The 21,594-nt window shown below is 50.3% G+C and overlaps 1 protein-coding gene across 7 annotated transcripts in view; it reads right to left on the bottom strand.

Annotated features, from left to right (window-relative positions):
• Positions 1 to 21,594, bottom strand: part of LOC114844397 (NACHT, LRR and PYD domains-containing protein 12-like) — a 98,000-nt gene that overhangs the window by 70,828 nt on the left and 5,578 nt on the right. For 6 of the 7 annotated variants that reach the window (XM_055502624.1, XM_055502656.1, XM_029131759.2 and 3 more), the window contains exons 8-10: positions 21,399 to 21,572; positions 11,468 to 11,641; positions 10,770 to 10,943 (exon numbers count right to left, since the gene is read on the bottom strand). In XM_055502624.1, coding sequence (XP_055358599.1) covers positions 10,770 to 10,943; positions 11,468 to 11,641; positions 21,399 to 21,572 — 522 coding nt within the window. Of the gene's footprint in view, positions 1 to 7,652; positions 9,024 to 9,765; positions 9,940 to 10,769; positions 10,944 to 11,467; positions 11,642 to 21,398; positions 21,573 to 21,594 lie in introns of those variants that run through there. The other variant, XM_055502662.1, reaches the window with a different exon arrangement.

Here is a 21,594-nt window from a genome sequence, read left to right on the forward strand (position 1 = left end):
AGAAAGGAAGTGGTCAAAATAAAACAGGAAATGTTGTGACATACATTGGTTTGTTCCTGATAGTGATGTATGACAAACGCCATTTTATTCAAGTTTGATACAAGACTCTCAATGACCATAAAGAGAAGCTAATAAAAACATTATTAACAGACCAAATGTATGTTTCACTGTTTGACAGCGGAAGAACACAAACAAATACGTAAGTAAAAGTACAAGTAGCTGCTTAGAAAAGCTCTGCTACTTGTAAAAATAACACTTTGAACTGACCATTTTTATTTGGTTGTTGTAATATAATTCATGTGGTAAAAATAACTGTGAAATAAAATTACGAAAGTAAACTAACGTGACACGTGACAAAGTTTGACCCAGATCAGAAGAACAAACACACACACACACAGTGTACGTAGCAGGCACCGACTGTGGGATGAAGAACTGGAGAATCAGAGACTCATAGGTGGAGAACAGATGTCCAACGTGCTGCTAACAGCTGCTTCCTTCCAGTTTGTGCTGTGAATATGATGGATGGAATAATGTGTGTGGGGACGTTGAGGCCCAGTCTGTGGTCATGTAGTGTCACTGCTGCTTGCTGCCAGCAGAGGGCGCCACATGCACAAGAGCTGAAGCTGTTTACAGTGAGGAGGAAGTGAGTCCTGATGAATCTCTGACGACACACAGACAGAAAGGCCAAGAGCCGAGTCAGTGCAGATAATGACTGACAGATCACATCATGTGATGTTACACAAAATGCTGCTAAGGCTTCTCTTCTGGAAGCGTTTCAACATTTATGAGATGCAATGAGTCAACAAACATAAAGCTGAAAGCTTTTAAAACAACCTACATGACTGTGCGGCAGCCAGTGGGAAGTGTTTTGCCAGAAGTGGGGCTTGAACCTGGAACCTTTTTCTTTCCAAGTCAATGCTCCAACTACTAAGCTACAACTGCACAAGAATCAACAGGAAGATGAAAACGGAAGATAATCAGTTTTTATCATATTAGTAGGCCTCATAAATCTCAGTAATGTCTCCAAGAAAAGTGTGTTTATTGGAGGGAACAACTAGGTTGAACTGAGCAGAATGTTGTGACTCAGTGGTGGTACATTATGGACGGAGGTGGTTCATGTTTGTCATGATCCGTGTCTTTGTTTCTAGTTGTTCCCTGTTTTCACGTCATGTCCTGCTTGTCTTATTTCACGCCATGTCCTGTGTAATACTACTTCCTGTTTTATTTTGATAGGCTCCTGGTTTCTGTTCCTGCTTTAGTTTGACTTCCGGGTTTTGTCTTGTCACAGCTGTTCCTGCTCCACCTGATCGTTACCCTCACCTGCACTGTATCAGTTAATCACTCACCCGTGTATTTAGTCACCTCCTGTTCCCGTAGTCAGTTGCCAGATTGTCGTATTCGAGTCCCATGAGTGTTCGTGTTTCTTGTGAATCCCTGAGCTGAGCGTCCCTAGTTTCCGGAGTCCCCGTGTTTCATGTTTCCCGTGTTTTGTTCCTGTCTGCATCGTGTATCCTGCCCGACACTGGATTATCTACTTACCGTGAGTTTTGCCTGTTCCCTGCCTGTACTGTTGCCGAGCCATCTTGTGTATGACCTGGACCGTCTGACCGTGCCTTTGGATAATAAACCTTCTGTTGATTATACTCTCGCCTCCGTGCTGTGCATGTGGGTTCGCCGCCTGCCCGAGTTCCTGACAGAACAATCTGGCCACACTTGGACCCAGCCAGCACTTAGCCTCCGGTCAGGTCAGTGACTGTTTTTCCCTTGTTTTTTTTACGGCAAATATAACTCTCCCGCGGAAGTATGGAGTTTACCTGCGCCGAGCTACCCAGCGACCTACATAAGTATTTCAAGATCCTTGCGGAGGATTACCGACGGGCTAGTAACTCGGAGGATCAGCGCAGCGCCGTAGAGGTGGCAATAGTGACGCTGGAGGACGATGACACCGCGTTAGATCACCCCAGCGTTCATCGCCTCTACGAGCGACTGTGCGCGAAGTTTGACGAGTTAAGCGACGCGCTCTGTACCACGCCAGCGCCAGTCGCACCGCCGATGGTTTCGGTTTCCTTCTCCCCGCCCCGTCGGATCGTCGTGCCTACACCAACCTGCCCAGCTCCATGGTTGTTTCCCTGGGAGGATTTCCTGCTCTCACGCGGCCCTCAGTCTCCAGTTCAGCCGCGCGCTGCTCGGTCTCCAGTTCAGCCGCGCGCTGCTCAGTCTCCAAGTCAGCTGCGCGCTGCTCAGTCTCCAAGTCAGCCGCGCGCTGCTCAGTCTCCAAGTCAGCCGCGCGCTGCTCAGTCTCCAAGTCAGCCGCGCGCTGCTCAGCCTCCAAGTCAGCCGCGCGCTGCTCGGTCTCCAGTTCAGCCGCGCGCTGCTCAGTCTCCAAGTCAGCCGCGCGCTGCTCAGCCTCCAAGTCAGCCGCGCGCTGCTCAGCCTCCAAGTCAGCCGCGCGCTGCTCAGTTTCCAGTTCAGCCGCGCGCTGCTCAGTTTCCAGTTCAGCCGCGCGCTGCTCAGCCTCCAAGTCAGCCGCGCGCTGCTCAGTCTCCAGTTCAGCCGCGCGCTGCTCAGTCTCCAGTTCAGCCGCGCGCTGCTCAGTCTCCAGATCAGCCGCGCGCTGCTCAGTCTCCAGATCAGCCGCGCGCTGCTCAGTCTCCAGATCAGCCGCGCGCTGCTCAGTCTCCAGATCAGCCGCGCGCTGCCCAGACCCCAGTTCAGCCGTGTGTTACTCATGCCCCGGTGCAGCCCTGTCGTCTCCAGGCTCCAGCCCAGTCGAACCTAGTCCAGACCCCAGATCAGCCGTGTGTCGCCCAGACCCCAGATCAGCCGTGTGTCGCCCAGACCCCAGATCAGCCGTGTGTCGCCCAGACCCCAGATCAGTCGTGTGTTGCCCAGACCCCAGTTCCGTCCTTGTCCCCGTCAGAGGGCACCGCCCGTCTGACGATTGTTAACCCCACCCAATCAGGCCCGTCGTCTTCCCCGTCGAGCTCGGCAGCCGTAAGTTGTCATGCCAGCTCCGGAGTTGACGCCGTTCCAGTCCCTGTCGGCCATGTTGCGGCCGTTCTAGTTCCTGTCGGCTCCTCAGAGGAGGACGCCGTTCTAGTTCCTGTCGGCTCCTCAGAGGAGGACGCCGTTCCTGTTCCCGTCGGCCATATTGAGGCCGTTCTAGTTCCAGTTCCTGTCGGCTCCTCAGAGGAGGACGCCGTTCTAGTTCCTGTCGGCCAAGCAGAGGCCGTTCCAGTTCCTGTCGGCCATGTTGAGGTCGTTCCAGTTCCTGTCGGCCATGTTGCGGTCGTTCCAGTTCCTGTCGGCCATGTTGAGGTCGTTCCAGTTCCTGTCGGCCATGTGGAGGTCGTTCCAGTTCCTGTCGGCCATGTTGAGGTCGTTCCAGTTCTTGTCGACCAAGTTGAGGTCGTTCCAGTTCCTGTTCCTGTCGGCCATGTTGAGGTCGTTCCAGTTCCTGTTCCTGTCGGCCATGTTGAGGTCGTTCCAGTTCCTGTTCCTGTCGGCCATGTTGAGGTCGTTCCAGTTCCTGTCCCTGTCGACCAAGTTGAGGTCGTTCCAGTTCCTGTTCCTGTCGGCCATGTTGAGGTCGTTCCAGTTCCTGTCCCTGTCGACCAAGTTGAGGTCGTTCCAGTTCCTGTCCCTGTCGACCAAGTTGAGGTCGTTCCAGTTCCTGTCCCTGTCGACCAAGTTGAGGTCGTTCCAGCTCCTGTCCCTGTCGACCAAGTTGAGGGCGTTCCCGTAGGCCAAGTAGAGGGCGTTCCCGTAGGCCAAGTAGAGGGCGTTCCCGTAGGCCAAGTAGAGGGCGTTCCCGTAGGCCAAGTAGAGGGCGTTCCCGTAGGCCAAGTAGAGGGCGTTCCCGTAGGCCAAGTTGAGGGCGTTCCCGTAGGCCAAGTAGAGGTCACCCCTGTCTCTGACCCCGCTCCTGTCGGCCCTGTAGCGGTCGTTCCAGTCCCCGTTCCTGTCGACCCTGTAGCGGTCGTTCCAGTCCCCGTTCCTGTCGACCCTGTAGCGGTCGTTCCAGTCCCCGTTCCTGTCGACCCTGTAGCGGTCGTTCCAGTCCCCGTTCCTGTCGGCCCTGTAGCGGTCGTTCCAGTCCCCGTTCCTGTCGGCCCTGTAGCGGTCGTTCCAGTCCCCGTCACCCGTGGAGCCGTAGCGCCCGCCGGCCCCCAGGAGGAGGTCGCGCCAGCCGCAGTTCCTGCGCACCTCCAGGAGGAGGTCGCGCCAGTCGTAGTTCCTGCCGACCTCCAGGAGGGGGTCGCTCCCGTCGTAGTTCCTGCCGACCTCCAGGAGGGGGTCGCTCCCGTCGTAGTTCCTGCCGACCTCCAGGAGGGGGTCGCTCCCGTCGTAGTTCCTGCCGACCTCCAGGAGGGGGTCGCTCCCGTCGTAGTTCCTGCCGACCTCCAGGAGGGGGTCGCTCCCGCCGTAGTTCCTGCCGACCTCCAGGAGGGGGTCGCTCCCGCCGTAGTTCCTGCCGACCTCCAGGAGGGGGTCGCTCCCGTCGTAGTTCCTGCCGACCTCCAGGAGGGGGTCGCTCCCGTCGTAGTTCCTGCCGACCTCCAGGAGGGGGTCGCTCCCGCCGTAGTTCCTGCCGACCTCCAGGAGGGGGTCGCTCCCGTCGTAGTTCCTGCCGACCTCCAGGAGGGGGTCGCTCTCGTCGTAGTTCCTGCCGACCTCCAGGAGGGGGTCGCTCCCGCCGTAGTTCCTGCCGACCTCCAGGAGGGGGTCGCTCCCGCCGTAGTCCCTGCCTACCTCCAGGAGGGGGTCGCTCCCGCCGTAGTCCCTGCCGACCTCCAGGAGGGGGTCGCTCCCGTCGTAGTCCCGGCGGACCTCCAGGAGGGGGTCGCGCCCGTCCCGGCTCCGGCCGCACCAGCATCGGTTCCTGGCGGCCCGGCTCCGGCCGCACCTGCATCGGTTCCTGGCGGCCCGGCTCCGGCCGCACCTGCATCGGTTCCTGGCGGCCCGGCTCCGGCCGCACCTGCATCGGTTCCTGGCGGCCCGGCTCCGGCCGCACCTGCATCGGTTCCTGGCGGCCCGGCTCCGGCCGCACCTGCATCGGTTCCTGTTTCTCGTCGCGGTGGTCCAAGGAGGACGCCGCTGGTTCCCGGCTCTCGTCGCGGTGGTCCAAGGAGGACGCCGCTGGTTCCCGTCTCTCGTCGCGGTGGTCCAAGGAGGACGCCGCTGGTTCCCGCCTCTCGTCGCGGTGGTCCAAGGAGGACGCCGCTGGTCCCTGCCTCGTCCTTGTCTCGGCCGCCGGACTGGTGGCCTTGCCCTCGGCGCCTCCTGCTGCCCGGATGGCGCTGCCTCCTGCGGCGACGCCCGCCTCGACTCCTCAGCCCTTCGGATCAGCGTCCGCCTGGAGGACGTTGCCATTCGGGGTGGTCCCCGGGGACATCGGTCCAGCCCAAGGGCACTAAGAGTGCCACCCTGGCTCAGCGGCTGCTGAGCAGGATCTCGCCACGCCGTCACCCTCCGTGACGGAATCCCTGGACTTTTTTTTGTTTTCCTGTTCGTGGACTTTGGGGTTTTCGTGTGGACTCTTGTTTTGGCCCTCCTCCGGTCCTCCCTCCACCCACCCTGCTCATGTACCTTGAGGGGTAGGGATTCGGTCCCTCCGCCTGGGACCACCCTCCGCCCGCCCTGGTTTGGGGGGGGAGGCTTCCGTAGGCGCCGTGGAAGGCGCCATAGGGGGGGGGGTACTGTCATGATCCGTGTCTTTGTTTCTAGTTGTTCCCTGTTTTCACGTCATGTCCTGCTTGTCTTATTTCACGCCATGTCCTGTGTAATACTACTTCCTGTTTTATTTTGATAGGCTCCTGGTTTCTGTTCCTGCTTTAGTTTGACTTCCGGGTTTTGTCTTGTCACAGCTGTTCCTGCTCCACCTGATCGTTACCCTCACCTGCACTGTATCAGTTAATCACTCACCCGTGTATTTAGTCACCTCCTGTTCCCGTAGTCAGTTGCCAGATTGTCGTATTCGAGTCCCATGAGTGTTCGTGTTTCTTGTGAATCCCTGAGCTGAGCGTCCCTAGTTTCCGGAGTCCCCGTGTTTCATGTTTCCCGTGTTTTGTTCCTGTCTGCATCGTGTATCCTGCCCGACACTGGATTATCTACTTACCGTGAGTTTTGCCTGTTCCCTGCCTGTACTGTTGCCGAGCCATCTTGTGTATGACCTGGACCGTCTGACCGTGCCTTTGGATAATAAACCTTCTGTTGATTATACTCTCGCCTCCGTGCTGTGCATGTGGGTTCGCCGCCTGCCCGAGTTCCTGACAATGTTGCACAAACGTGATTTCCCATCTGTGTGTCTGCTGCTTGGTGAACTTGCTGAAAAACATGTGTTTCTATGTTTATACATAGTCTGATCTGATTGTCTGCTAATCAATACCTTCACACACAACATGCTCAAGTCCACGTTGTCTAATGCATCAACACTTTAGTCTAGTGCCATTAATTACTGGCTAATAAATAATAGGAAGGTGAAGCTGCTGATTTCTCATAATGAAGTCAAAGCTGCTTTATTTGTATTAGAGAGTTTTTCCATGTCTGAGAAAATTATTGGGGGTATATTTGAAATCCATGTATTGAAATAGTAACTATTGTGTTTGCAATGTATGAAACCAACACACAATAAACTACACTCCCTGTAATTCTTGAAATGAAGTCATATGTTCAACACTATTACAGAGCACAACTGTGAAGGAATAAGTTACAGTAACACAATCTGTTAATTGTCCATTTTATAATCTCTGGGTTTTCTCTATTCTTCTTAGAAACAAATGAAATGCAGCATGTTCCCTCAGCATCGCTGCTGTTCCTGCACTGAGTCCAGTCAGGAAACGTTCCTCTGAAACACCAGTCACACTTGATCCTGGTGAGACGCTGAAACCAGCTGTGTAGAACTCAGTGCTGTGGTTCTCCATGAGCCTGGACGGTGTGAGGAGGACACGGTGAGTCCTGGTGAGTCACAGTCACCTGCTTGTGTCCGTCCCTCCTCCACTCTCTCCCCCTGGGGGTTATTTTTGCTGTCATGTCAGGCCCCACGGCTCAGACCACGTGTACACACTGAACCACACACCCTCCGCCTGGTTCCACTCGTCCTCAGCTGACACTGTGGGACCGAGCGGACCTCACCAAAGGAAAGTGGAGTGGATTCTGCTGTAAACTGAGACGAACAACAGGCTCACAGACAAACACATTTACACAGTGGGGGAAACAAACACACAGAGAAAGCTTGTTTTACTTCAGCATGACGGACACCGAGGACGACAAGGACCCTGATATTGAGCTTTTTGTGAAGGTGTGTGTTCTGGAATGTGGACACTTCTGTCCACCTTTCTCCGTCTTGTCCAGTGTTTGACCTCTGACCTTTATTTTTGACTGGCTCCACTATGAGTAGCATCTGTGTGAGTTTATGTTGAAGAGTGGCTTCTGTGGCTCATCTGATATTTCTCTGTGTTTATATGGTCAATGTTTTCACCATTAACCATTCATGTTCCAGAAACCTTGTCAGTTGCATTCAAGGACCCCCGGAAATTTGCTAAACAATTCCTTTGCTTGTCTTTTACTATTGAAATGTAACTTCCAGGTTATTCTGTACTTCCTATAATGTTAAACCTAGACAGCATCAATTCTGAATCATTAAAACAGTCTTAACTTTACCATATTTTTATTTCACAGTTTTAACTAGCTTTAACACATAATCAATATCATTCAACCAATTCAACCTCATAGACCTCAATCACGTACTGTAGATAACAACTGTCTAAAATGATGATGTCACAAAAAAGAAACTTATGCCAAAATACTGTACAAACAGCAAATCAAGAGTCTCCAACCTTTTTTGCGCCACAAACCGGTTTAATGTCACAATATTTTCACGGACCAGTTTAATGTCACAATATTTTCACGGACCAGTGTTTCGTATTAACCCATGACCACATTAACTGGCGACCGACTTCTGAACGCTGCACTGGTTGCTCTTAGTGACGGCAGCAGTTTGAAGCAGGAAGAAGCATGTTATCTGTCCATGACGATGCCGTGTAAATGTGGTGTTAATGCCTTGTCTGTACACGATTTAAGTAAATGTAGTTGTACAAGAAACAACCTGACGCAGTTTGAACGTCGCTCGTGTTGTAGTTACATGAGTTAAAAGAGGAAGTGAGTCTGCTCCTGAACTGCTACGCTCTGCTTTCAATAAAGAATCAAATGTGAAACCTCTGCCTTTTGTCTTTGGAGCCATGATTGAATTTAACCAGCATTAACTATAAAAATATTATCAAAAACATGTTTATTTCACTGTGAAATAAACTAAATAAGTCTTAATTGATAGGATTCTTTTCCACGGTTGCTCAAACAAAAAGTCGGAATGCATTAAACATATATAACATGTACATCCTGCAGCAACAATCAAATTAACTTTAAATTAAAACAGTTTTTTGAATCTTGAATCCTGAAGCGTCTCCACTTGCTACGTTGGAGCCAACAGCTGTTGTCACTGCGTTGTCAGATCACACGTTTAACTCGTCTTCTGTGTCGTGTTTGTGTTAAAGATTCACCATCACTTCAATGGAGCCAGCAGCTTCTCATTCATTCTGGTCAATTTCTAAAGTTATTGAATGACTTCTGTGTTTTTGGTTTCTTGTCTGTGAGCTTTTCTGTACGACATCAAACTTTTGTTGGTGAAGAAAATGAGAATTAACACGTCTACTTTATATTACAACACTAGAGCATTAGTGTGTGAAAACATTGTTTATACAAAATGCAAGCAAGTTAGTAAATTATACACATGAAAATACATCAGTTTTTTTTAACAAGAAGAATTACTGTACAGTCAACACTTCATTTCCCACATGGACTGGACACAGAGCAGCTGGTCTCAGATCAGTTCACACTGAGAGTCGTCTCCACTGGTTCTGGTTCCTCTGTCAGTCAGTTGTGGATGAAGCTCTGCTCCCAGTAACATGGACCAGTCAGAACCTCCACACACACTGCTGCTGCTTCTACATCTGGATCATCTCCAGCTGCAGAGAGAATGAGAGCAGAGAGCAGATCAGTGAGTGTCTACAGAGACTCCCTTCATCATCTGTCACATCCAGGACAAAGAGCAGCAGGACTTCAGTCGTGTTCACAGCACAAGTGGAGCAGCTGTTAAGCTTCCTTTTAGCTCATTGGCCTGAGCTCAGTTGTCGGACTTGGAAGGCAAAGGTTCGATTCCCTGCCTCAGCATCAGGCGTGTCCTTGAGCAAGACACTTCGCACTAGAGCGCCCTCATGTGGCGGAAAACAAATTTGGGACTGAAGCATCAAATCTGCTGACTCTGCACATTTCCCCCCAGTCCACAGTGAAACAAACTGCTGAGTCATGGCTTTAGAGACGACTTCCTGTTGGTCCATCACAGACAGAGTCGCTGTGTGGTGACCAACATCTTCTCTGCTTTGAAACATCAGCTGACACAGAAACATGAGAAGCTTTGGAGCAACTAATGACAGAAGGACACAGACACAGATGTGATGACTGGACTTCAGCAGAGGTTCTGCTCTGGACCAGCACCACATGGTTACTACATGGAACCATGGTTCTATCAGCCAGACTGATCTCAGAGCTGTGACACACATGAACCTGATCAGTAGTTAGTGTTGATGCTACGACACTTTGATGAGTGACTGGAGCTTTACAGGAAACACTGGATCTCTGCTGTGACACTAACTGAGTTTAGTCCAATACTGCTGAAAGCAGCACAGACTGACTCCAACCTCTACTGACCTCAGAGTCTGCAGTCCATAGTCTGGACTCTGCACCAGGTCACGAAGATGCTTCACTGATGAATACTGCAGGTTGTTGTAGCTCAGGTCCAGTTGTGTCAGATGTGACGGGTTGGACTTCAGAGCCGAGACCAGAGAATCACAGCTGATCTCTGACAAACTGCAGCGCCACAATCTGAATAAAGAATCAAAGATGTGGATCAAAGCATTAATAATGAGTCAGATTTGTCCTGATCACTGATGTTTAGTCTAAAATGAGCAGAGTGACTTTGTGCTTGTGTTGTTGTGTCGTCATGATCTCAGCTTCTACACATCATCCACATGTCAGCACAACATTCATACACCTGTTGATGTCACCACTGATTCACAAGCTGCTGTTGACCTCAGTCACATCTGGAATCAGTAGAGAAGCTGATGGACTCAAACTTGATTGAACCCAAATATTAGTTGTAATGATTTTCTCTGATTTTTGTGATGAAGTGATTAATTGAAACCAACCAACACTGGACATTTTCTGAAGCTGCTTCAGAAACATCAGTTAGAAATGCAAGCGTGTAACGTGAGGGACAATTAATTGAAATGAATTGAAAATGTAGAAGAAGAAGAATGTGATGAATGAGTTTCCAACCAGGATGGACCTGACTGGTTCCACTGGGACAAAAACACACACTCACTGACTGGCTCCTGTTTGGTGCCACCTTGTGTTTCTGTACAGTGGTTGGGTTCTGATGAACTGGACCTTGTGTTGATGTGAACTGACTGTGAACTTTTGGATTTTCATTCCTAAGAAACAATGTGGGTCCAACATTTAAAGAATATTGTTTCATATTGTTGTATGTGTTTTAATGTTTAGTGTTCCTTTAGTGGAACTTAAATGATTAAAATATACAGTAAGTGAAGAAAAAAAAAAACCCATTAAATCTCAGGAGCAAAACCTGCTGGTTCCCTGAAGCAGAACCACAGTCAGAACCTAGAACCTAGAACAGTAACAGTCAGTGAACTGACCTCAGAGTCTCCAGTCGACAGTGACGACTCTCCAGAAAACCACACAGATGCTTCACTCCTGAATCCTGCAAGTTGTTAAGACTCAGGTCCAGTTGTGTCAGATGTGACGGGTTGGACTTCAGAGCTGAGACCAGAGAATCACAGCTGATCTCTGACAAACTGCAGCCGCTTAATCTGAATAAAGAATCAAAGATGAAACAGTAGAAAACAAAGTCAGTTGAAACCAATCAGTGTCTCATCATGTGTTTGGAGCTGAAGACACTTCAGAAAGTAAAGGTTTTGAATCTAGAAGGTCCAAAAATCAGAACCAACAGGATGCAGGTTAAAACAGTAACAAAGACTCATTAACATTAATGACAACACGCTGCTGCTTCAGCTCAGACGTCGTGACTTCACTTCTTCAACTCTGCAGCTCCACCACTGGCTCCATCTGGACTCATTCATGTTGTACTGACACATTTATCTGAGCTTCTACTAAAGATCCTCACAGAAACATTTCATACTGAGGAAACATTTAATGGAGTCAAACTAATGGAAACAAACTAAAACTAAACAGTGAATGGACAAAACCACAGAAGATGAAAACAGACTTTACCATGAAGACCCTCAGTGTAAATCAGTAGAACATCAGCCTCATGGGTCAGCGTTCGACGTTCACATCACCTTAACTCACACAGAACTAAAACATGGAGTCTGACCTCAGAGTCTCCAGTCGACAGTGACGACTCTCCAGAAAACCACACAGATGCTTCACTCCTGAATCCTGCAGCTTGTTAAAGCTCAGGTCCAGTTGTATCAGATGTGACGGGTTGGACTTCAGAGCTGAGACCAGAGAATCACAGCTGATCTCTGACAAACTGCAGCGTCTCAATCTGAATAAAGAACCAAAGATGAAACAGTAGAAAACACAGTTAGTTGAATCCATTTGTAACAACTGCCCCTTCGCGCCACTTGAGGCGCTGTTTTGTTTCCTCCTTGTGTTGAGCTCATTTCCTGTGTGTTGCCAGGTCTGATGAAGGATGTGAATCACTGGGCCTAATAGTATTTAAGTTTGGCCTTTTGTTTCATTCTTGCTGGTGTGTCGCGGGTCGTAAGCTTGAAGCTGCGTCCAGGTTACAATAAGTTAAAGAGGCCTTTTCTGTCATTTGATGTCCTGTCCTTTGTCACCTGTGAAGGTTTGTAGTCGTCTCCAGTCGCAGTCTTGTGTTTTCATGTTTCATGTTAGGATTTATTTTGCCCATTGTAACGGTGCGTATTTAGTTTAGCCTGTAGGAAACAGGGCTGTTTACATTAGTTCTCAGTCGTCCAGTGTCGTCATCTTGTGTTTTCATGTGTAGAGTTTTTGTTGTTGGATCACGGAGCGTAATTATATAGAGTCATTAGTTTAGTCGTTACCTGCACAGCAGTGAGTTTTACTTCTCACATTTTGTGCCGTGCAGTGAGTTTGTATAGTTTTCATGTGTTCATGTGTTATTGTTAATCCAGCAAGCGCTGAGTTTGTTTGTGCCTGTTTAATAAATGATTGTGTTAACTTTTACTTCTTCCGCTCCATGTTCCCCATGACCTGGTCTGTGGTTCCAGGGGAACGTTCCGGGTTCTAAACAGAGCGTTTAGTAGTTGCAGCCGTGTGCACGTTGGCCGTAGTGCGACACTCCCCGCTCAGTAGTGGCTGTGGTGGCTGAGCTCATTGACAGCAGTGATTCCCCATCGGTGCGGGCGAAGAGCAACGTTCATCACTCCACAGCATCTCCTCTCTGTCCCCAGAACCCTGTCCAGACCCACCGGGTCAGAACCCATGGGGGAGTTTGTAGCAACATTCAGTGTCTCATGGTGTCGTCATGATTTTCTCTCAGATTCTTCAACAACATCTATGTGTCTTTATTGTGATTCATCGGTTTGTTCCATGTCGTCTTGATGGAGACAGAACCAACAACATGATCCTGACTGAAATGTTCCTGTCTAAACTCTAATAAACACCAGTGAACTTCAGGCTTCGTCACCACAGAGAACAGAGACACTGACTCCACACATGCTTTAGTGTGGACCAAAGTGTCTCCATAGGATCCAAGCTGTCAGTGACCTTTGACCTTCTCCACTCCTCTGGAACAGCTGTGCTTCCTGCTGCAGGTGATGGTGGTTCTGTGATGCTGCTAGGATTCATTTCCTCTTCTCTGCTCCTCCTCCAATCAAACATCATCCACTGTCTGTGGTGTTTGATGATCATTAATGAGCTTCACTCAACTATTTAGTTCTTTGTGTCCTGTTCTGAAGCTGCTGCTGATTCTCTCCTGCTACTATTTGCTCCAAGCAGATTCTCTGTAGCTGTCACGTCCTGGCTTTATAGCCGCCTTTATTTTGAAAGGACTTCCTGTTAACACCACATCATCAGCTGTTCCCTGTCTGTACCGGTCTTCATTATCCACACCTGCATCTCATCTGCTATCAGTCCGCTCCGTATTTAAGCTCCACCTCTCACACCTGTTACCCGCCAGATTGTTGCGTGTTATCACCACTTTCCAGCGTTCGTTAGTCTAGTCTTGTTGTGTATCATGCATCCTGTTTTGACCTCTGATTCCGAGCCTGCCTAGTCCATGTCTGCCTTATCTGCCTTGATTCTCCACTACTGCCTGTTACTGACCTTGCCTGCCTGACCACGATCCGACGCCCGACGATTTGGTATAGTAAATCAATCTCTCATGTATGACTTTGCCTGTCCCTGACGCCGTCTCTGCCTGACCTTGTTTAACCTCGTAGAACCTCCCGTGTATGACTCTGCCTGAATTGGATTCTGTATCTGGAATAAACTATCCTCTTATCACCATCAAAGCTGTGTTGTGCTGTGCATGTGGGTCCGCCATCTACAACGCCCTGACAGAACAATCTGGCCAGAAATGGACCCAGCCAGCATCGAGAGCCTCCGCGCTGCGCTCTCCACTCAGGAACAACGACAGGAGGAGAGGACAAACTCCGCGCTCCAGAAACTGGCGGAGTGCGCCCTTCGTCAGGAGAACGCAGTGGCAGGACTCGTGGAGGCGGTGGGCCGCCTCGCGCCAGGAAATCCCGATAGCACCGCGCCGATGCAGGTTCCAGCAACCGCAGCAGCAAGCGCGCCCGCGGCGACTCCGCCGATACTCTCTCCGGCACCAGACGCACGCCTCGGAGCGCCAACCCGTTTCTCTGGTGAGTCAGGTGACTGTCGGGCATTTCTCACACAATGTGAGATTCACTATGAACTACACGCTCCCGCATTTCCCACGGAGAGAGCCAAGGTGGCGTACGCGGTTTCGCACCTGACCGGGGAAGCGGAGGCTTGGGCAACTGCGGAATGGCAGAACGGTTCATCCTGCATGTCGTCTTTTAGAGCCTTCTCAGTGGCTTTGAAGCAGATCTTCCAGGAGATCACGCCTGGAAGGGAAGCGGCGCAGAGGCTCGTGAATATTCGACAAGGAGGGAGGACCACGGCCAAGTACGTGATCGAGTTTAGGACCCTGGCAGCTGAGGCCGGGTGGGACGCAACCGCCGTGGGCGACGTGTTCATCCGCGGCCTCTCGCGGCGCGTGAAGGACTGTCTGGCGGCGCGTGATCTGCCGAGTGACCTGAACGCATTAATCACGCTGGCCATCCAGATTGACCGACGACTGGGGAGCAGCGAACGAGAGCACCGCGGAGAGGGAGGATCAAAGGAATCGCACCGCGGCAAGGCGGAAATCTCCACCAGAGGTCAGTGTTTCGCCGATGGATCCCCCACCTTGCAGAACTCAGGTATGCCTCCGCCACCAGAGTAACCCATGCAGCTGGGACACGCACGTCTCACCGATTCAGAGAAGCGATGATGCCGCTCCCAGGGGTTGTGTTTGTATTGTGGACATAACGGACATTTCGCCAGCAAATGTCCGCTAAAAGACCTGGCTCATCACGAGCACGGAGAATCGTGGTGAGCCGAATCATGTTTGGAAGTGCCTCTGCCCGTTCACTGCTTACAGTCACGCTCTCGTCAGGTACTCACTCTCTCCAGCAGGCAGTCCTCATCGACTCAGGGGCCGATGCCAGCCTGATGGACGCCAGGCTGGTGGAGAAGATGGGCATCGCCATCTCCCCTCTCGCGGCTCCAGTGGAAACCGCAGCACTAGACGGTCGCAAACTATGGAGGGTGACCCACCACGCAGAGCCCATCACCATGGAGTTTGCAGACGGTCACACGGAGCGCATCCATTTTCTGGTGGTGGAGGCATGCTACCATCCGGTGGTGTTGGGCCACACGTGGCTTCGCAGGCACAACCCCAGGTTGGATTGGAGAAGCGGTGAGGTAAGCGAGTGGGACACAGACTGCAGGAGTACTTGTTTTCAGCCTTTGGTGAAGGCAGAGGACCCCCCCCGACCGGGACGGGTCAGGAAAGCGTGGACCTGATAGGAGTGCCGGCCTGTTACCATGACCTCGCCGCCGTGTTCAGTAAATCCAAGGCCATGTCCCTGCCACCACACAGAACCCACGATTGTGCCATCAACCTGCGGCCCGGTTCCACCCCCCCCCAAGGGGAGACTGTTCCAGCTGGCCCCGGCAGAAAGACAGGCGATGAGGGAGTACCTGGACTTTGGCTACAGGCATCATCCGGCCATCATCCTCCCCAGCGGGGGCGGGGTTTTTCTTCGTGGGCAAAAAGGATGGCACCCTTCGACCGTGCATTGACTATCGAGGGCTCAACGACATCACCATTCGGGACTCGTACCCTCTCCCCCTCCTCCACTCCGCCTTTGAGCTGCTGTCGGGAGCTAAGTGGTTTACAAAGCTGGATCTACGGAACGCATACCACTTGGTTCTGTAGCAATCCACGTCTGGACTGAGGTAACCTGACCTACATGTGAACTTAACTCCCTCCTTTGAAGAGCCCCTACGTCCCTTTAGTCCCCAGAGATAAGGAACCCTGAACCTTTCTCCACAACAGGAGACTGGCTTCTATCACCACAGGCACCAATTGACGCCAACATCTCAAAGGTCCATATCAAAGAACCATGAGTCCACTTTGTTGATCTACCTGTAAATCCCTCAGGATTCTACCTCTGCTTATCATGCCAAAAGGAGAGGCTTTCACATTTATCACCAAGAAGCTGTCTCTCCCAGAACTGGGACCACCAGCCATAAAATGTGGAATGTGCTCATCAAAGAGAACGAGAGACTTCATTTGGACACAAGTTCTGGTTCAGATGCACCAGAACTTTCAACTTCCATGAAACTGATGTCATTGTATTCTGTGGACAAAATGTTTTTGATATTAGATTGGTTTCTGTGTGATGTTCAATGCCTGATCTACAGATTTGCCAGGAAATTCTTAAAGTACAAAGGGACTTCAACTCATCACCATGCTCTCCTTTGCGTGTAGGCACAAAGTTGAAATAGAGATACTCACCTTCTTTACTTCTTTTAATCTGTGCAACATACACATGGACTATTTCCACCAGCTACAATTCGGTATCCTCATTATTGTATTACATTTTTAAGTGTTACAATTGTTTAATTAGTAATGTCCAGATTAGGTCATTTATAATAATTTTGCTTTCATTTATTATTTGTATGTTTAGTGTTTACTGGGTGTTGCATAAGACAAGACCAGGCATCATGAATAACATTTAATTTGTTACAGCATTGTAAGGGACCACATATAAGACCTTAATATTCTATGCATTTAATATTGCTGTTTAACCATTCTGACTTCTCTGCTCATTTGAGTGTCAAAGTGATCATTACATGTTTATTGTGTTATGGGGTGATGGAACTTTGAGTTTGATGAAAAGAGGAAAGCTTAGTTATCCCAGATTTAGGAGCGATCCAAATCAAATAGTTTGATTCCTAATCTGAAGAGGCGGAACTCTTCACCACTGGTTGAAGTCATTTCTCTGCCCTGCAGTGACCACTGCCCCAGAGGTATTTAAACCAGTGACACCCAAGGCAAAACGGATTTCCCTCTACCTTCAAACTTCTTTCACCTTTTCTTTTTGCGTCGCATTACTTTTCTTTAATTTTCCTTTGTTCTTAAATTTTGTAAACCTAAGTTAAACTTAGAAACACGAACGAACAACGATTTTTGTAACGTTAGAAAGTCATCAAGAAACTCCGAAACTGAAACTATTACAACCAGTCCTTAATTGACTCGCTATTTTTGATCGAACTAATTAAATTAGATTCCAGCCCGTTTGCTTTTTGGGCTAGTTTAGTAGCGCTGACGCTTTGAAACACCTTGAAAGTCCAGCCTGGCTGACTGCTACTTCGCTGAACCCGAGCCGTCATCATCACCGCGGGCGACGATTCCTGGCCCAGAGGCCGTGGCACCTGGACCAGAGAGGGCACGCCTGCTCAACCCACCGGTAACGGGAGACGCTGCACAGCGGCTACAGCTCCAAACTAAGGCAAGACGAACATCTCTAATCCTGAGAATTCTGGTGTTTCTCAAAGCGCTAAAATTGAACATTCCAAATTCATTAGTTGTCCTCAGATTTGTACAAGTTAGAACTCTTTTTTTGCTTGATCAAAGCCATCACACACTCAGGTCTTGACCATTCTTTGAGTTTTCACTCATTGATTCATTCACTGTTCATCATCTCATTCTGATCGTTCTCTCATTTTCTATTCTGTTTATTTGAGTATTTCCATATTATGTTAATCATATATCCAGTAGTGTTAGATTAATAAAACGTTAAAAGGAATCTGGTTTTGTGTGCATTGTTCTTCAGACTTAAACAGTGGTCACTGAACCGCGACAAGAATTCACGGCATGAGACTGATTTGGTTTTATCACAAGAAAGTGGTTATTGTTGTTCATGAGTGGTAACTCATTGAATTGATATCTGGCTTTGACTAAAATAATACAAGCGTGGTTTCAGCTTTAAAACAAACCTGGTGCCCCAACTTCGAGGTATATTAATGTTTCGGCATTAATATCAAACTATTAATAATTTGAATCTGCTACAGTTCGCATCCGAGAAGGGGACGAGTGGAAGACGGCATTCAACACCCCGAACGGCCACTACGAGTACCTGGTGAGGCCGTTCGGCCTCACCAACGCACCCGCCGTCTTCCAGTCTTTCGTCAATGAAGTGTTAGGCCCAATGATTAATAGATTTGTGTTTGTCTACCTAGACGACATCCTGATCTTCTCCAGTACGGAGGAGGAACACAAGAGCCACGTCCGCCAGGTTCTAAAGAAGCTATTAGAACACAGACTCTTTGTGAAGGCCGAAAAGTGTGAGTTTCATGTTGGCACCGTGTCATTTTTAGGTTTCATTGTGTCCCAGGGCCGGATCCGAATGGACCCGGCAAAAACCAAGGCGGTGGAAGATTGGCCGACGCCCCAGTGTCGGAAGGATGTGCAATGCTTTCTGGGTTTTGCCAACTTCTACCGTCGCTTCATCAGAAGGTTCAACAGCATCGTGGCTCCCCTGCACAGACTAACCTCTCCTAAGACTCTGTTTCAGTGGTCAGACGAGGCACCGTATGCCAGACCCAGCGTGCCAGTTCGTGGTGGAGGTCGACGCCTCGGATTCGGGGGTAGGAGCGGTGCTCTCGCAGCGCGACCCAGCCGAAGGTAGGCTTCACCCCTGTGCATTCATGTCCCGCAAACTATCTTCGGCTGAGCGAAACTATGATATCGGGAACCGGGAGCTGCTGGCAGTTAAGATCGCATTGGAGGAATGGAGGCACTGGCTAGAGGGGACAGCACAGCCATTTTTGGTCTACACCGAGCACAAAAACCTGGAGTACATAAAGACAGCTAAGAGGCTAAAATCCCGCCAGGCCCGCTGGGCGCTGTTCTTCAGCCGTTTCCACTTCCACCTATCGTACCGCCCAGGATCAAAGAATACCAAACCGGACGCTCTCTCTCTGCTCCACGAACACCTAGATGCCCTGGTCGAACCGCACCACATCCTACCGGCAGGTTGTCTGGCGAGGGCAGTGACTTGGCCGGTGGAGAGACGTGTCCAGGAAGCTACCCAGGGTCTTCCCAGGCCTCCTGCATGTCCCCCCCAACCGTCTGTTTGTTCCCCCAGGTCTTAGAGGGGAGGTTATCCATTGGGCCCACGCGTCCGGGAGTACGTGGCCGGGTGCCCCACGTGCTCGATGCACAAACCGTCCCACCAGCGACCCTGGTGGGACCTGCGACCGTTACCAGTCCCTCATCGGCCGTGGTCGCACGTGGCATTGGACTTTGTCACCGGACTGCCACCGTCAGCAGGTAACAGGGTGGTCATGACAGTGGTGGATCGGTTTTCAAAGTGTGCACATTTTATCCCTCTGCCCAAGCTCCCCTCAGCCAGGCAGACGGCCCAGGCCATGTTGGACCATGTCTTTCGCCTTCATGGATTCCCTCAAGACATTGTGTCTGATCGCGGACCCCAGTTCGCGTCGCGGTTCTGGAGGGAGTTCTGCGCACTCCTGGGGGCAGAGGTCAGTCTCTCCTCCGGAGACCAACGGCCAAACAGAGGGCCAACCAGCAACTGTAAGTGGGACTGCGGTTGTTGGCCTCTAAGAACCCCGGGTCGTGGTCCAGGAAATTAGTATGGGTCGAGTTCGCCCACAACACCCTGCCTTGTTCCTCCACGGGCTTGACGCCGTTCCAATGTGCGTATGGCTTCCAGCCCTCTATGTTCCCATCATTAGAGAAAGAGGTCCACGTTCCCTCGGCCCATGCACTGTTGCGGCGATGCCGACAGACGTGGCTCAGAGCCCGGAGGACGATGCTTCAGGCCCAGGCCCGCTACAAAGAGGCAGCAGACCGCAAGCGGTCCCCAGAGCCCACGTATGAAGTGGGCGACCAGGTCTGGCTGTCCACGAAGGATCTGCGGCTCCAGGGGTCACCACGTAAGTTGACACCGCGATTCATCGGTCCGTATAGTGTAGCCCAAGTGATTAACCCCGTGTCCGTGAGGCTCTCATTACCCAGGTCCATGAGAGTGCACCCCACCTTCCACGTCAGCCGGCTCAAGCCCCACCGCTCCTGTCCTCTGGTCCCACCGACCCAGCCTCCACCTCCGCCCCGGGTGGTGGACGGTCACCCGGTCTACTCAGTGCGGGACCTCCTCGACTGCAGGCGACGAGGGCGCGGGTTCCAGTACCTGGTGGACTGGGAAGGCTACGGGGCGGATGAGAGGTCCTGGGTCCCGGCTTGGGACATCTTGGACCGCTCGCTCATCCGGGACTTCCATCAGGCACATCCGGAGGCTCCTGCCCCGGACGGGTTCCGCCGGGACGCGGGGGCAGGGTCTGGGACAACGCCGGGATCCGGTCACTTTCCAGCGTTCGTTAGTCTAGTCTTGTTGTGTATCGTGCATCCTGTTTTGCCTTGATTCTCCACTACTGGCTGTTACCGACCTTGCCTGCCTGACCACGATCCGACGCCCGACGATTTGGTATAGTAAATCAATCTCTCATGTATGACTTTGCCTGTCCCTGACGCCGTCTCTGCCTGACCTTGTTTAACCTCGTAGAACCTCCCGTGTATGACTCTGCCTGAATTGGATTCTGTATCTGGAATAAACTATCCTCTTATCACCATCAAAGCTGTGTTGTGCTGTGCATGTGGGTCCGCCATCTACAACGCCCTGACAGTAGCTGCTTTATACAAGTGTCTTCATTTAGTCTCAGTCAGCTCAGAGTCACAGTAAAACGTTTACAGTAAGTCACATTTTCTCTATAAAACCATCATTAACACTTACTGACTTTTTACTCCCTTTCAGTGATTGAACAGTTTAATGTGATCAGTCCTGATGGTGATTTGACCTCATGATAAACCTGCTTCAGTTCACATCACATTAAGATCATACGACTAAAACATGGAAGAAAAAGATTTTGATCAAAGCATTAATAATGAGTCAGATTTGTACTGATCACTGATGTTTAGTCTAAAATGAGCAGAGTGACTTTGTGCTTGTGTTGTTGTGTCGTCATGATCTCAGCATCTACACATCATCCACATGTCAGCACAACATTCAAACACCTGTTGATGTCAGCACTGATTCACAAGCTGCTGCTGGAACCAGCAGAAAACCAGACGTGTTGGATCCAAGACTTCATCTGGTTCCTTTCATTCATCATCTTCTCTCTAAATCTGAACTACTCTGTCGTCTGATGGAAAATGTTCAGACTAATGTTTGGATCAAACTCTAAACTGACCATTATTGATGAAGTGAATCATCTTTAGAACTGATCCCAGTCAGATGGATGTTCTCTCCTCTGGTTCTACATGGAACCTAGAACCTTCTGTAGCAACATGTCTGCAGCCTCATATTCATGCTCCTGTTTCCTGCTTGTGTCTCTACAAAGTGACATCATTGTCTGACAGGAAGCATCACACACAGGTTGAAGTGTCGCCTGTTGATGGAGGTGAAACAGACGCCACTGAAGATCCTTCAAACATGTGGAGACATGATTTACTCTGAATCTCTGCTGCTGAGTCACATTTACAGAAAAATACATCACAAATGTCTGTTCATGAGCTTCATAGACTTTATAGAGTCACAACAAACTGTCATTCCTGCAGGTTTCTGGCACATATGAGTCTCTTCTAGATTTAAGTGGAGACGTTTAAAGTGATGAGCTGAAAAACTGAGACTGAGACATGAACCAGGAAAAACACAGACCTCAGTGTCTCCAGTCGACAGTGAGGACTCTCCAGTCCAGCACACAGAACCTTCACTGATGAGTCGTGCAGGTTGTTGTAGCTCAGGTCCAGATGTGTCAGATGTGACGGGTTGGACTTCAGAGCTGAGGCCACAACTTCACAGTGAGTCTTTGTGAGTCCACATCTAGAAAGTCTGTGATGACAGAAAATATAAA

This window comes from Betta splendens, chromosome 2 (genome assembly GCF_900634795.4).
Source record: "Betta splendens chromosome 2, fBetSpl5.4, whole genome shotgun sequence".
Lineage (NCBI taxonomy): Eukaryota > Metazoa > Chordata > Actinopteri > Anabantiformes > Osphronemidae > Betta > Betta splendens.